The sequence below is a fragment of the Symphalangus syndactylus genome, chromosome 2 (genome assembly GCF_028878055.3).
Source record: "Symphalangus syndactylus isolate Jambi chromosome 2, NHGRI_mSymSyn1-v2.1_pri, whole genome shotgun sequence".
NCBI lineage: Eukaryota > Metazoa > Chordata > Mammalia > Primates > Hylobatidae > Symphalangus > Symphalangus syndactylus.
Window position 1 is genome coordinate 110296964 of NC_072424.2, and position 16484 is coordinate 110313447.

The window sequence follows — 16484 nt, forward strand, 5'->3', positions numbered from 1 at the left end:
GAACTGTAGTCCCTCCCATTTCAGTACACACTTGCCACCACCTAGTCGGTTGCTCAATGCAAAAACTATGGAGTCGTCTTTAACTCCTTCCTTCCTCTACCATCCCTACCCACATGCATCAGCAAGTCCCGCTGGCTCTACCTCCAAAACACACTCATTGCTTCTCTCCATCACCACTGCCATCACCCTGGTGCAAGCCAGCATCTCTCTCCCCAGACCTCTGTGATGACCAGCATACCTCCCTGCTATTCCCCCAATGTCTATTTTCTAAGCAGCAGCCAAAGTAATTTTTTCACAATGTAGATCTGATTATGTCTCTCCTCTGCTTAAATGCCTCCAGTGATTTCCACTGCCTCTTAAAATGAAATCTAAACTCCCTGAATGACCTGCAAAGCCCCAGCTGACCCGCCAGACGCCTCTGGTTTCATCTCCTGGCACTCTTGCCCCAGATGCTGTGCTTCAGCCACACTGGCTTTTTCCCTTTTCCCTATTTTCTGAGTATTTCAAGCCCAGGTCTGCTTTTAAATTTTTAATACTAGTTATTCCTTCTGTCCGAAATGCTCTTTCTCTGAATCTTCTCACTACCAGTCCCTCCTCATCCTCATTCAAAGACCATCTAAAGTAAAGGCAGCTTCCCCAGTCACTTGCTCTCACCTCACTTTCACTATAGTTTCTTTACAGAAAATTAAGTTGCTCATTATTTCTCCTTACTACACTGTAAACTACAATGAGAGCAGGACCTTATAGATTGTTTACTGCTACATTCCTACAGTTTGGAACAGTATCTAGCAAGTACTATGTGCCCCAAAAATTATTTGTTGAATGAATCACAATAGAATATCAAAATTAAAACCCTCTTAGTCTGAACCATTATTCCTATGTTTAAAATTCTTATTAATAAATCTGAGAAATATCTGACCATCCTTTTTCTGGTCACTGATAAGGAATCTCATTCTTCCTGAGGGAGGCAATTCTACCTTAACAACTTGGATTATTCAAAAGCCCTTCCTCCTTCTCAAGGTGAAATCTGACTACCTGTAGCTTCCGTACATTTGTGGAGGCCCCTATGTTCATGCAGGACATATGGCTTCTGTTTCACATATGACACTGATTCAAACATCTGCAGATAGTGACTGTACCTTCACCTGCATGAACGGTCCCAGTCTTTTTTTTTTTTGAAACGGAGTTTCACTCTTATTGCCCAGGCTGGAGTGCAATGGCGTGATCACTGCAACCTCCGCCTCCCAGGTTCAAGCGATTCCCCTGCCTCAGCCTCCCGAGTAGCTGGGATTACAGGCATATGCCACACCAGGCCCAGCTAATTTTCTATTTTTAGTAGAGACAGGGGGGTTTCTCCATGTTGGTCAGGCTGGTCTCGAACTCCTGACCTCCTGTGATCTGCCTGCCTCGGCCTCCCAAAGTGCTGGGATTACAGGTGTGAGCCACCACGCCCCGCCAACAGTCTCAGTCTTCTTAATAGCTCTTCACATAGACTGTGGAGTATTATAGCCAGCCCTTCACATGCTCCAAGACTGCCCTGGATGTACTCGCACACTTAGCTACCAACCATGCCATAAATATTCAACTCTGGCCCAATCTGTCACTTCTCATACACTAGATCAACTGATCTCTTTCTTAGGGAACATGGCCTGATTTAAGTCAACACTTTTCTCCTTCCAGTTCATGTTCACACACAATCTTCAATCCATGTATCTTTCATACTACCTACTGCTTGCTACTTCTACAATCTTGGTACAGGACAGTCATTCCTCATCCTCAATTCCTAACACTGTTTAGCTTTCCCAACACAGGATGCCTATCCTCTTCTTTGGAGAAAGGCCTCTTGGTCTCCTTTCTTGCATAAAGGTCCTAATTTTCCACATATGTAATTAGAATTATAAACTTCCTTAATTTTTGCACAGGTAGCCAGAAACACTTGGGGCAGACCAGTGCTATTTCTAACCAGCAGCAAGGGAGCCATTAAAAAAAAAAAAGAAAAGAAAAGAGGCTCTTCTGTGGCCACCATCAGAAAAGATCTGATGCCAGAGGAGCAAAGCAGAGCCAATGCTGGTGGCCTGTGACAAACTGCAGCAATTCTCAATGTACCATTCCTACATTCCCTGCTGTGGACAACATGGTGCCTGGCACTGTGCACTTCCTTGTTCTTCCAGGAATAGGTAAAAAAAACCCAGAAATCACCCCAAATCAGAATAAGGGTTATTTTATACCACTGTGCACAGCAGCACCTTTTTAGAGTCTAGTTTTATTCTCTTTGCTCCTAAAACACACTGGCATCTCATTTAAATAATTCAGGTAGAGGAACAGCTGTTGAGGAGTTAATGATTAGATAAAGAAACACAGTATGGTCATTTGAAAACATTATTTCTGCAATGTGTTAACATTCTGTTAAAAAGAATAGCCTTGTAAGGAACTAGGCTGAAGAATAAAACTGTATTAACATACTCTGGAGGATGAAAGAGTTCAGGTAATGCCCCGTGGGCCAAACACTGAAAGCAAGATGACTAGAATCACCCAAGGTAACTGATTAACCATAATTTACAAACAAAAAACAAGTAAAAAAAAAAAATAAAAACCTATCCACTCAAATCTGCTATAATGATTTTTTTTAATACATATCCTGACGATGAATAGTTCTGAATGAAGCGCCACACTGCATTAGTCTACTGGTATTCTATCTCTGACAAGTACAGCAAAGAATAATTTGGCCAGGCGTGGTGGCTCACGCCTGTAATCCCAGCACTTTGGGAGGCTGAGGTGGGTGGATCACGAAGTCAGGAGATCGAGATCATCCTGGCTAACACGGTGAAACCCCGTCTCTACTAAAAATACAAAAAATTAGCCAGGCGTGGTGGCAGGCGCCTGTAGTCCTAGCTACTCGGGAGGCTGAGGCAGGAGAATGGCGTGAACTCGGGAGGCAGAGCTTGCGGTGAGCCAAGATTGCGCCACTGCACTCCAGCCTGGGCGACAGAGTGAGACTCTGTCTCAGGAAGAAAAAAAAAAAAAAAAAAAGAATAATTTTTGGGGAATGCAGGTCTGATTTTCTATAATACCTTCCTCAGTAGATTAAAATGTACCCTCCTTAGTTCCTCTTGCTCCTTAACAAGGTACCACATACTTGCCCATCGTAAGATTAACCTAACCCATATCCAGTCAGACTTTATTTTTAATAAACTTTATGTTCCTTAAGCCCTTGGTAGTGCTACCTGGTTCCAAACCTATGAGACTGAGTCATCAGGTCTCATCATCTCATCTAGAACCAGATAGCTTTAAAGCAGATATAAGAATCCATTATCCTTTTAAATCTTTATTTTATTTAATGAAATAATGTATTATGTGCCTGGCCCTGACTTTCCATAGAAAAATGCAGTAAGTGTTATCTCAAATATAATTCTCTTGCATTCATTCTAAAGAGTTCGAGCCCTTTAAAACCTGTTGTTAGAGGAATGCTCCTCCCTCTCTCAATCAGCAGAGTTGTCCTTTTATGAACCTCCACCAAGTTCAGTTAAGAGTGGATACAAATAGTAAAGTCCATTTAAAACTCAACTCACAACACTGTGTGATCTTCTGGATGTTAGCAGAGATCCTCTGGGCCAACTGGGCAGGGTCACCACCAACTCCTGGAGTGTAAGACATGGCTGATGTGCTTATTCACTAATTTCATCAGATGCTGTGCAGTTTTCTAAGCAGTCACCTAAATAATATAAAAGTCACACAGTTATATTTTTTAAGTTACTGGCTTACATTTTCCAAATTAACAATCTGTGAAGTTACAAGGACAAACTTGATTAATCTAATAGAGTTGAAATCTGGCAAAGTGACACATCAAATAGCAAAACTCTTATGTCTATTAAAAAAAAATTGGACTTCAAAGGACAGAGTCATGTTAAACACATCAAACAATTAAAATAAGGTTCAAATTGCATATTCCCTTTGAAAACGTCTTTGATCTCTTCAAGAAAAATTATTAAATCCCTTTCCTGTATATAATTTTAGTTGTTTACATATTTTTTCCTTAACTAAACTCCAAACAATTATAAGGCAGGGCCCACATGCTGTTTATCTTTCTCCAACATTTAAAACAACTCTTAGCACAAACAGGCATTTAAATTTATTAAATGGAACACAGACTTCAGGCTATCCCCAGAAATTTCACTGTATTAGGTTGTGCAAAAGTAATCGTGGTTTTTACCGTTACTTTTAATCGTGGTTTTTGCCATTAAAAGTAATGGTAAAAATGGCAATTACTTTTGCACCAACCTTAATATCTAATTTAATACACACACAGGACCTGCTCAGGAATGTATGATTAATAGGGCTCTAATTTTAATGGAAAAGGTTAAATTTGAAATAGCAGAGCCAACTACTGAGAAGCAAATGTCATATAAAATGCTTATCAAACCTTCCCGACAGAGGAAGGAGAACGAATGACTCTCCCCTTTCAGCGGCCAGCATCTCAGAATAGAAGAGACACTGAGATACTGCCACAGGAGGCAGGTGAGATGACATTCTCTACCTCTTCAGTCCGTACCACTCCAATCAGAGTTTGGAAGGAAGGTTGAAAAGGAATGTCCCTGCGTACAGAACTGCGCACAGCAAGAATTTCAACTACCACCACCCCATCTTTTCCATGAATATGCACTGGAATACTGCAAAGTTGTTGGTGGTCAATTTGTAAGCTAGCTCTCTACTAAGAGCCTGCTACATGCCCAGCATTAAACTAAGCACCTGGGAGATGCAAACAAAACAAAACGCACTTGACACAGTATCTGCTAAGTTTGTCATTTAGGAGGAAGGATAAAGTTAATAATGCAAACCAACAAAAAAACCCACAAATCCATAAAAGATCACATGCTAGGCTAAAATGAGAAGGGCTACAAAAAGAAAAAATGACCATCACCCTTTTCTAGAAAGAATTTATGAAACAGAAACGTAAGATCTGGATGCTTGGTTATGACCAGTATGCAGAACAACAAAGGCAAGGACACGAAGGCTGGGGTGGAGAGACCCAGAGCACGTGGAAAGACCACATGCAGTACGGTATTTACTAAAGGAAGAGAAGGTTCCTGGCCAACCCTGGATCAGATGATTCACAGCTGGGACAAGGGGAAAACAACAGAAAGGGGAAGAGAGGAATGGCCTAACATTCCTCACACATCTGTGACATGAAAAGTATTTCACATAGACTAATTTAATTTTCACAACCTCCTCCTTCAATTAAGTGGCATTATTCTTGTTTTAATGATGAGCAAACAGCAGGCTTATTATGATTAAGTAATGGTAACCCAACCCACCCACAGGTGGAGGTGGGATTCAGTCCCAGGGTTCTGATGCCAAGGCTATCCATGCTTGCTACCACATAGAACTAATGCCACAAAAGATTTCTGATAGAGAAGAAGCCACAGTGAAATATGTCTTTGCTCTAAGGGACAGTGTTGGCAGGAAGTACAACAGCTGAACTGTTGAGGCCGTTAGAACAGTACTGGTTCTATGCCTGGAACTCTGGTGCACTTTGAATGTGCCTGGCCACCCTGAAAGTCCTGGCTGCTTTTAGATATTCTCCAATTTCCCTCTCAGGTACAGCTGATCTATTCTGGGCTCTTTGGGTCTCACCAAATCCTAGAGATAGATCCAAAAGCAATTTCATTAAAGGGTAAATTCAAACCTAAAGTCAGACAGCGGGACCACTACAGTGGGGAGACAGGAATAAACTTCCTTCCAGGTAGCCTTGGACTTGGGCAGAACAAGAGTAGACATGGGGATTCAATGACACCAACACCATCCGGAACATCCTTGAAACCATGCAATGTTAAATGCATCTCCAAGTCACTTAAAAAAAAAAAAAAAAAACCACAGGTTTTGAATAGCCAAAGCAATTTTAAGAAAAAAACCAAGCTGGAGGCATCTCATTGCCTGACCTCAAATTACACTAAAAGGGTATAGTAACTAAAACAGCATGATATTCATATAAAAACAGACACATAGAAAAATGTAATGGAATAGAGAAGTCAGAAGTAAAGTCACATATCTACAGTCAATTGATCTTTTTGACAAAGTTGACAAAAACATACACTGAGGAAAGGACGCCCTTTTCAATACATGGTGCTGGGAAAATTGGATCGCCCCATGCAGAAGAGTGAAACTGGACCCTTATCTGTCAACATATAAAAAAAAAAAATCAACTCAAGATGGATTAAAGACTTAAAAGTAATACCTAAAACGATTAAAATACTAAAAGAAAATACAGGGAAAACTCTTCTGGACATTGATTTAGGCAAAGAATTTATGACTAAGACCTCAAAAGCACAAGCAACAAAACAAAAAATAGACAAATGAGATTTAATTAAACTAAAAAGCTTTTGCAAAGCAAAAGAAATAATAAACAGAATGAATAGACAACCTGCAGAATGGGAGAAAAATATCTGCAAACTATACATCCAACGAGATTAATATCCAGAATTTACAAGAAACTCAAACAACTCAACAAAAAAATCCACAAATAACCCCATTAAAAAGGGGGCAAAGCACATGAATAGACATTTTTCAAAAGAAGACATAAAAATGGCCAAGAAACATATGAAAAATGTTTAACATCAATAAGCATCAGATAAATGCAAATTAAAACCACAATGAGAGACATCATCTCACAACAGTCAGAATGGCTATTAAAAAGTCATCCACAAACACACCTTGAAAAAAAAAAAAGAAAAAAAGTCAAACAAGTACAGATGTTGGCAAGGATGCAGAGAAAAAGGAACACACACAGTTGGTGAGAGTGTAAAGTAGTACAACCTCTATAGAAAACAGCATGGCAAGTCATCAAAGAACTAAAAAGAGAATTAATATTTGATCCAGTAACCTCATTACTGGGTATCTACCCCAAAGAAAAAAAAAAATCATACCAAAAAGATATCTGCACTCGTATGTCTATTGTAGCAATATTCACAAAAGCAAAGATTTGGAATTAACCTAAGTGCCCATCAAGTGTCTATTAACATTCCTGAACGGATAAAGAAAATGTAGTGTATATAAATGCAATGGAATACTATTCAACCTTAAAAAAGACTGAAGTTATGTCTTTCGCAGCAACACAGATGGAACTGGAAGCCATTATCTTAAGTGAAATGACTCAGAAAAAAGTCAAATGCTGCATGTTCTCACTTGTAAGTGGAAGCTAAATAATGTGTACACATGGACGGAGTGTGGAATAATAAGACACTGGAGACTCAAAAGGATGGGAGGGTGAGGGATGAGAAATTACTTAATGGGTACAATGTACATTATTCAGGTGATGATTACACTAAAAGCTCAGACTTCACACTATGCAATATAATCATGCAACAAAACTGCATGCGCACCCCTTAAGTTTATATAAATGAAATGGCTTTATTGAGATATAATTTATTGAGATATGGCAGTACAATATACCTACTTGAAATACACAATCCAACGGTTTTTAATATATTCACAACATTGTACAATCATCACTTTTAGAACATTTCTATTACGCTAAAAGTTAAGTCTGTAATCATTAGCAATCACTCTCCATTTCTCCCCAACCTCACTGGCCAAAGATAACTACTAATCTACTTTGTATCTTTATAGCTTTGCCTATTCTGGACATTTCATAGGAATGGAATCATACAATGCGTTCTTTGAGACTAGCTTCTTTCTCTTAGTATGCTTCCAAAGTCCATCTGTGCTGTATCATATATCAGTACTTCATTCCTTGTTATTGCCAAATAATATTCCAAGGTATGGATAAAGACAATTTTCTCTTGGTTCAATGACATCTTCCTTTCTCCTTTCCCTCTATCAAGTAGATCTCTGGAAAAACTGTCTTACAAGCCAAAACAAACACATTGAAATGGAAAACTGTTCAGTCTGTTTTTCATGTACTCTCTGGGGATGTTCCTCCATACACATGGTTCCATTTTAATCTATACCTGAATGAGTTGCACATCCATGTCTCCAGCTCATATCCTTGGCTTTCTCTCGTGTCTACATGTCTGTGAAGCTACAAGAACTCAGCCATTGCCTGTGCAGCACACAATGGAAGCAGCAACTGGAAATCTCTACTTTGGGCAAGACACTTAGCATTTGGGCCCGTTGCCAGGATCAAAATGAGATAATGCACATCCAGAGAACAAATGCTTTTCCACCCTACACAGAGGAAAGTTACGATCCATTCTTGCAGCTGCAGGACTAACATCAGCACAAGACCAAGAGAAACTCATCACCTGTCTCAAAACCATGCAAGCACACCTGAGGCCTACTCTCTCTCCCATAAAGAGTTCTATCAAGTCAAGGACAGTATTCTATAGCATTTTCCTTACCCTTAAAACTCACACCAGTGCAGCCCAAGTCTTCTCACTGTTTTCTTTCAAGGCCAACTTTTTTCCTCTCTGGAAAATCAACCACTTAGTCACAAACACAATCAATTTTCTTCATCCCTTTCCTCAAGCTACTAAATGTGAGAAAGTTCCTGCTGGTGAGACAATTGGCAAGTGGCTTCATTCACCCAAAGAGGTGCTACTTAGATTGACTGGAATCATGAGTTTTGTTTTACTTTTGCTTTGTTTGGCGTTGTTGTTGTCGTTGTTGTTGTTTGAGACAGGAGCACCCACGCTGGAATGCAGTGGTGTGATTACGACTCACTGCAGCCCTGACTTCCGGGCTCAGGCAATCCTCCCGTCTCAGCATCTGCTGAGTCCACAGGCACCTGCCACCACATCCCACTAATTTTTTTATTTTTTTATAGAGATGGGGGTCTCACTTTGTTGCCCAGACTGGTCTTGAACTCCTGGGCTCATGTGATCCTCCAGTCTCCAGCCTCCCAAAGTGCTGGGATTACAGGTTTGAGCCACTGTATCTAGCCAGGAATCATGTGTGAAGAATGAAGAGCAATTTGTGAAAGACAGAGAAGAAAGATACATAAAATAAAAAGAAGTTAACAATGGCCAACATTCATCCAGGACTTACATTTCCTAAGCATTGTGCTTATGACTTTTAAATTTATTTTCTCAGTTAATTCTTATAAGCCTATGATGTGGGTATGACTGCTAATGTGATTTTTTTTAAGAAACTGAGGCATAATGAGAATAAATAATTTGCTTAAGCAAAGGAGCTAAAATTTGAAAATAAACACAGAGCCAACATTTTTTAAACAGTAAGCCATACTGCTTCCTTGAACAACAAAATTCAGGGCAGGTGAACTCACTCAGTTAGAAAAAACAAATTTGGGCTGGGCGCGGTGGCTCATGCCTGTAATCCCAGAACTTTGGAAGGCCAAGGCGGGCAGATCACAAGGTTAAGAGATGGAGACCATCCTGGCCAACATGGTGAAATCTCATCTCTACTAAAAAAATTAACTGGGTGTGGTGGCATGCGCCTGTAGTGCCAGCTACTCAGGAGGCTGAAGCAGGAGAATCACTTGAACCTGGGAGGCGGAGGTTGCAGTGAGCCGAGATCACGCCACTGCACTCCAGTCCGGCGACAGAACGAGACTCGTCTCAAAAAAAAAAAAAAAAAGACAAAAGAAAAACCAAATTTACCACTTTTCTGCAAGCCCCATATGAAGTTTTGCTATTCCCACTCCTAAGATGAAGGAACGTGCTTGGGATAACTACATGAGTTGATCAAGGTAACACAGAGGCATAGCTTACTCCTTTTCTCTATTATTCTGCTAATAAGTGGTATCTAAAAAGAAACAACAGTTGGCTCTTTTGATGAGACACACAAAGGAAAGGAACCAAATGGTTGTCTTTAAAAAAATATATATACAAATATATGCATAGACAGATAGGATAGGTAACTACAAATTGATTAAAAGCTTATGATGTCTGCATATAGGCTAAACAGATGCTGAGTTATTCAGATGTCTGATTTCCACATCAGTCTCCATTACCTAGCCCAGAGCTGCTATGCACTAAAGTACTCTTGCTGAATACTTTTGAAAGCCCACTCAGAATTCCTATTTCATTGCTCAGAATAATAATTATGTAATTCATTACCTAGACCTGCACTAATAGAGTAGCCACTAACTAAATGGGCTGTTAAAATTAAAATCATAGTGGTTACTAGAAGCAGGGAAGGATGGGGGGAGGGGGACAGCCAAAGGTTGGTTAACTAACACCAAAATACAGCTAGGTAGGAGGAATGAAGTCTAGTGTTCTATACCCCTAAAAGGTGACTATAATTCATTATAATTTATTGCATATTTTCAAATTGCTAGAAGAATGAATTGTGAATGCTCTTAACACAAAGAAATGTTAAATGTTTGAGGTAATGGATATGCTAATTACCCTGATTTGATCATTACACCTTGTACACATCTACTGAAGTATCACATGTACCCACAAATATGTATAATCATTATCTGTCGATTAAAATAATGAAAGCAAAAAAATCTTATTACAGGTTATTTTAAGCTGCTAACAAGGTAACTGATTGCAGTAAGAAACTACACTTTTCCTCTACATTTCATTTTTTGATGTGACAATTTACACCGTTTTATATTGTGTATCACTTAAATTACATTGTAGCCCTCGTTTTTAAAAAATTAAAATTAATTAAAATTAAATTAAATGAAAAATTCAGTTCCTCAGTCACACTAGACATCTTTCAAACGCTCAAAAATTCTGTGTGGCTAGTGGCCAGCAGCTTGGACAGCTCATTCACAGACCACTTCCATTATCAAAGAAAGATCTATTGCACAGCGCTAATCTCCACATTGCAATAATCATCTTTCTATGAAGATACACAAACACTATAAAGAGAAAAACAGGAAGAGAGAATCAAAGCGCAACACTCAGATGAGAGTCTTCTCAAGACAGCTTCTAAAGAACACAAAGGAATGAACAAAAGGAATGTTAAAATTTAATCTTAAAGTGCCAAACACTACTCCCAGTTAAAATCAGATATACTGTAGAATCGTTAAGATTTCCATTTAGCATATATCTCATGCTCTATGAACCTACCCTGGGCAAAGAAGTAGTCAATTTCACTTTCTTAATCATTAACATCAGCATAAATAACTGGACTTCTCCACACCCTCTACCCCAAATAAGTTCTGAGGGGTGGCGGCTGAGCACTTTTTTGTCTATTTTGTGGACTGCACTATTTTCAGTGCCTGGCTACATCATAAGTGCTTAACAAACATTTGTAGAATGAATGAATGTACCCACCTCCTAAGAACACACACCCAGCGTGAGGGTAAATATTACCATTTCTAAAACATAAAATTCCAGTGCCTTCTTTCAGATCCCAAAGGTCCCAGGCTTCTTGCTGCCTTGGGCCTTTGCTGGGTGCCATTTCCTATTTCTAGAAGGCTCTTCCCATGATCTCCACGTGACTGGCTCCTCCCCAGCAAGGCCTCATCACATGCTAGAGAAACCTTTGTGACCACTCTGATCTGAAAGTGAGAACTCACCACTGGCCACTCTTTGTCAGTCTAACTTACTGCTTCACAATACTCAATAGTCTAATTAGTTACTGTTTATTATTTATCCCTACACCTCTGGAATACAAACAGGAGCTACTTCTGTAATACAAACAGGAGAGAGATGACCTTGTCATCCTGTATAATCTACAGTGCCTGGTGCATAGTAAATGCTCAAGGAAATGTGAGGGTGCTCTGTCTACATAAGTATCCTCTGCACAAACTACATTAACTGCATTCTTTGGCCTTAGCTCTTCCATCACTGAACTTTTGTACTACTTGGTTTTAGTTGACAATATCGAGGATTGTTTTTTTCACATTTTCACACATGAAACTTGCAAATTAAATGGAATCACAGCAAACTTTACTCAGACTTACTGTATTTTCTATAATTTACTTTTCAATCATCAGCACTTAAAGTTTGGGGTCATAATCAAAATGAGGATTGATTTTGTTGTCAAGAGCAACATAACTAACATATCTGAGGAAAAATGATGATGCTACTGAGTTAATATGGTATCATATTAACCTCTACAGAAACTGTGAAGTTAAGAGCATAATTCTTAACTAGTCACAAGTCTGAGGCCAACTTCTCAAAGTGGCCTATAAGGCCTGTCCACATCACAAAACACAGTTTAACATCGTTATCAGCCTCTGCCCAGGTGTGCTCAGAGAACCTGCAGAAGACATGTCCACCTCCAACATTACTATTTAGTAATAGCACAGCATTTCATAATTACTTTCTTTTCTTCCAGATTCTGGGCAAGTTTTATATATTATATATAATTATAGTCAGAATACAACTATCTGAAGTAAACAAAAATTAACGTATACAGATAAAAGCCAAACAAATGTAAGAAATTTGTGGGAAAAAACACACAGCATTTGATCAGAAATGCAACTTTTTTTCTTTGTCTGAATTTAAACTAAGTAAGTAACTAGAAAACAAGGTGGAGGAAATACTAGAAATATTTTATGTATGTTTAAAGGTCTTTATGTAAATTAATTAAAGGTGTATACTAAGAATGTCAAAGAAAGTATGTAAAAGTCATCAAGCCAAATTAAAAAAAACAACTACTACCAGCCTCTGAATAACTAAACATACACGGTTCGTCTGCTACAGTCATACATTTTTCAGTTCCTCTATATTCGGGAAGTTTAGTGTGTTTTTCAATCGTGAGTTGAAAAGAGGAAGAGGTCATTTGGTCGTGTCTGGATTCCTGAGCTGGGCCCCAGCCGGCTCTGGCGCCCTCCCCGGGGTGCGCTCCGCCCGCCGTGCGCCTCCAGAGCGCTGCCCAGGACACCGCGGCGGGTGCGTGGCTGGCCAGGCCCACCTGACCACAGCCGCGCGCACCCGGAATGCGGAACGCGCCGCGCCCTTGCACCGGCCGGGGGGCGTGGGGAGCCGCAGGCGCTCCGGGAGCTGGGGCAGTCCCGCCCTTCCTCGCCTCCCGAGTGCCTGCTGCAGAGCGCAGGGCGGCGGCCACCTGACCACGCGCACAAACAAGGAGGCGCAGCAGCCGCAGGGGCACCGCGCCTCCCTGTCGCCCGGCCAGGGAGCCCCCCTCCCCAGGGTCCCCTTACCTGGACCTCCGCGGCTCCTTCCTACACCTCCGACCGCCGTCACCCACCGACCCCGGAGCCTTCAGCTGCAATTCTCAGCTGATGGGCGGTGGCGTGGAGACGCCCAGTGCGCATGCCCGCAGCACAACTCAAGGAAGAAGGCGGGGTTCACCCCTTTTCTATTGGCCCGCGGGGCTGAGTGACAGCGGCCCTCACCGCCCCTCCGGTTCCAAGCTAAGGAATGGGGGTATCAGCAAAATTGCAAGGGAGCTGTTCTTTGAAGCCTGACGTAGAGATGGTGAACGCCTCTTAGCCTGCGTGCAAAAAAGGACAGAATGGAGGACAGTTGTCTTCTTTATCTGCTGAAGCCAGTCTTCTTGCACGCGGGTCTTCACCCCGCCCCATTAGCTCTTGCCTATCTTGTTTGCTAACCTTTAACTGCAGTAGATCGCGTTCACAGCTCTGTCGAAAAATGCAAAGGCGAATACACAATCCTAGCAGGAACAATGAAGGAATAAGTGAAGAGTCATCTCTGGGTGCTCACTTAGTAAACAAGTCTTCCTAGTACGTACAAGTCATTCTAAGCATTCCTAAAAAGCAGGGCGTAGTTTTCACAGGGTTTAAAACAAGCAGAGACTGTTCCAATAATAAATATGCAAATATAATGTAATTGTTAGATGAAAAGCATCAATTGCTACAAATGAAAGAAAGCCCTCTCCAAATTAAGTAGAAGATAGATTGGCTTAGCCTTTGCCTATATTAAGGCAATACTATTTTCTAAAATGATTACCCGGATAGGTGACATCAAAAGTCCAGACGCACTTAGGTGGAAAAAAACAAAACCCAGGATAGAATTCTGATTGGAACTCACCAACACTAAGTGTGGAATGTTATCTGCTTAAGAGAGATGGACAGAGAAATAATAACCCTGAAAACGAGTAACCCACAAGATAGGAAATAAACCAGGAAAAGGTAAACTAGAGAATGAAGGAAAAGGGAATGGTCCATGTGTCACCTGTCACAGAAAGTTCAAGTAAATAAAGAACTGAAAGTAGTGCATTGTACTTGAGAATTAGGAAGTGGCTGGTGAACGTAGGAAGAAACATTTCAATCATTGAAGGAACTCATGAAAGGATCTTACATCCGTGTGAGGTTTAGTGCACTTTCCAAATACCCATTCATATTACCTTTGATAGGACTCTGGGCTCTGGTGGGGGGAAGGTACAATGCACTACGGAAGAACCTGAGATTAAGTGGCCTCTTCAAATTGCCCTGATAGTTACTGACTATGCTGGGACCAAAACTTAGCTGTCTGAGCCCTCATCCTGGGCTCATTCCAATTTCTTGTTTTAAAATATGTTATGAGTGGATTCCTTCCAGGTCTTTTGAAAACTTAGAATAAGATTTCATCCTTTGGTATTCAAATGGAAAAAAACAGTATAGTCTAGACAAACTTGCAAAATTTAGAAATATTAGGATAAATGAATTACTAAGAGTTCCTGACACTTATAATATTTCATCTGTGAATCTGGCTGCTACCAAGTTAAATTCAGCCAGGTGTCTTGAACCTGGTAGGGCTTTAAAAGTCTCCTAATCTGATGAGTGATAATGTCACATCTCCCAAAATAAATAATTTCTGTGTGCAGAAGTTACCTATGACTGAAGGCTTGTAATTTGGATTTTCAGCAAAAGTAATTTGCGAGATTTGGGCCTTCTTGGAGAGATTTTGAAGGAAACCAGGAGTTCTTGAGTGGGGAATGTTATCTGCACACTTGTTGTGTCCTTATTAATATAAATACCATAAATACTTCCTATGTAACATCTCTCATGTAGGATGGAGAACTGTCCACTGCTGTATCTCCAGTGTCTGGGATAGCAATTCCAGGGAATAGAAGGAGATAATTGTTGGTTCATTTAATAGTTACTAAACTAAAAATATTTTTTACATGACCACTATATGATCTTCTGGGAAAGCCAAAGAAGTAAAAGATGCAAAAAGGTAAATACAGCAAACAGGGACTTATTGGTAAGTGAGAAGGACAATTTGACTTATGAAAGTTTGTTTTTATTTATAATACAATGGGAAAACCACAACTTGTTTAAAAAATCTGTGCTAGATTAAAAGGAAGCTTAAATTAATACTTAATAAACAAGAGTTAGTTCAGTTGTGCCTTATTTTTAAGCTCCTTCTACGTCTCTCTACAGTCTACTTGTTTTCTGTTTAAGATCACACAAGTGCCTAGTCATATACCAAGCACAGAATCGATTTTGCCCTAGCTTTTGAACATGGAGGTAATAAACAGATATCCCATGGAAATCTTACATGGACCATTATAGCATGATGACTGGTATATTTGTTTCTAATTTTACCTCCTGATGACTGGTATTTTCGTTTCTAATTTTACCTCCTAAGTGTTGTTCATATATGCCCTCTTCTCTCTGTCCCTCACGGTTGACATCCTGATCCACTGCAATAGCCTCCTTGTTGGATCTTCTATCTCTAGGTCTTCTCAACTTTATTATTGTCAAAGCCACCACTGAATATTTGAAGCTCCAATCTGAGAACTTTGCTCCAGGCTTCATGCCATTTGCATGATTGCAGCATTCCCTGAACTGTATTTCTTAAGAAAAAAAAACAAAATGATTAGATTGGGGAGAGCTAGGGAATTGTGTGGATTGAAGTAAGGAATCAGGAAATTGGTTTACAAGGAAATGTTTGGGAAACATATTATATTACATTCTTGAAGATTCACAGAGCACGTTTGTAAATTAAAGACACTGAGAAGTGGTTCAGGAAAGAAACAAGTATAAATTTCTTTTACCCAGTATTTTATGAGTGTATTTGATGGTGGAACTTGTCTGTAAAAGTTTTAAATATGCATAATGGAAAACACTGCTCTCAAAATCAAGTCCAAGCCCCCTGCATATACACAGGTGACCATACATTTAGTTTGCTAGGACAGTCCTAGTTTATGCTTGTTGTCCTGGCCGCCTGTCTTCTGAGCATGCCCTTTCATTCTCAAATGTGCTTCAGTTCAGATGATGCATCATATGGTCCCTATACATATAAGGACCACATGGTCTGATCCTGCCTTTCCAAGCATCAAAATTTATGCTTGGAATATGTTGGCTTAAGTAACTTCTCTATCTCTGCTCTCCTCTCCCTCCCAGCAGCTAGCTCCCCAGTCACAAACCAGGGGTTTTCTTATTTCTGTGCTTCACTCACGTAGTTCCCATTAGCTAGAATACACTTTTTCTTCTCCCCCATGTTTTAAACAATTCTTTATTTTGAAATAATTTTAGATTTATAGAAGAGCTGCAAAGATAGTACAGCACTCCTATATATACCTCACTCCAGGTTCCCCTAATGTTTCCTTAATGTTAACATCTTACATAACCATGGTCCACTTGTCAAAATTAAGAAATCAGCATTGGTATAGCAGTACCAACTAAATTAGCTTGT

General features: G+C 40.1%; 1 protein-coding gene across 3 annotated transcripts in view; it reads right to left on the reverse strand.

The window, feature by feature from the left end:
- The window catches only part of STX7 (syntaxin 7), a 55977-nt gene extending 42355 nt beyond the window's left edge, over positions 1 to 13622 (reverse strand). Inside the window, exons 1-3 of one of the 3 annotated variants that reach the window (XM_063622295.1) lie at positions 13454 to 13574; positions 13043 to 13335; positions 3570 to 3712 (exon numbers count right to left, since the gene is read on the reverse strand). In XM_063622295.1, coding sequence (XP_063478365.1) covers positions 3570 to 3654 — 85 coding nt within the window. In that variant the 5' untranslated portion in view covers positions 3655 to 3712; positions 13043 to 13335; positions 13454 to 13574. Of the gene's footprint in view, positions 1 to 3569; positions 3713 to 11204; positions 11401 to 13042 lie in introns of those variants that run through there. The other 2 variants (XM_055264346.2, XM_063622296.1) reach the window with 2 other exon arrangements.
- Positions 13623 to 16484: the final 2862 nt, after the last annotated feature.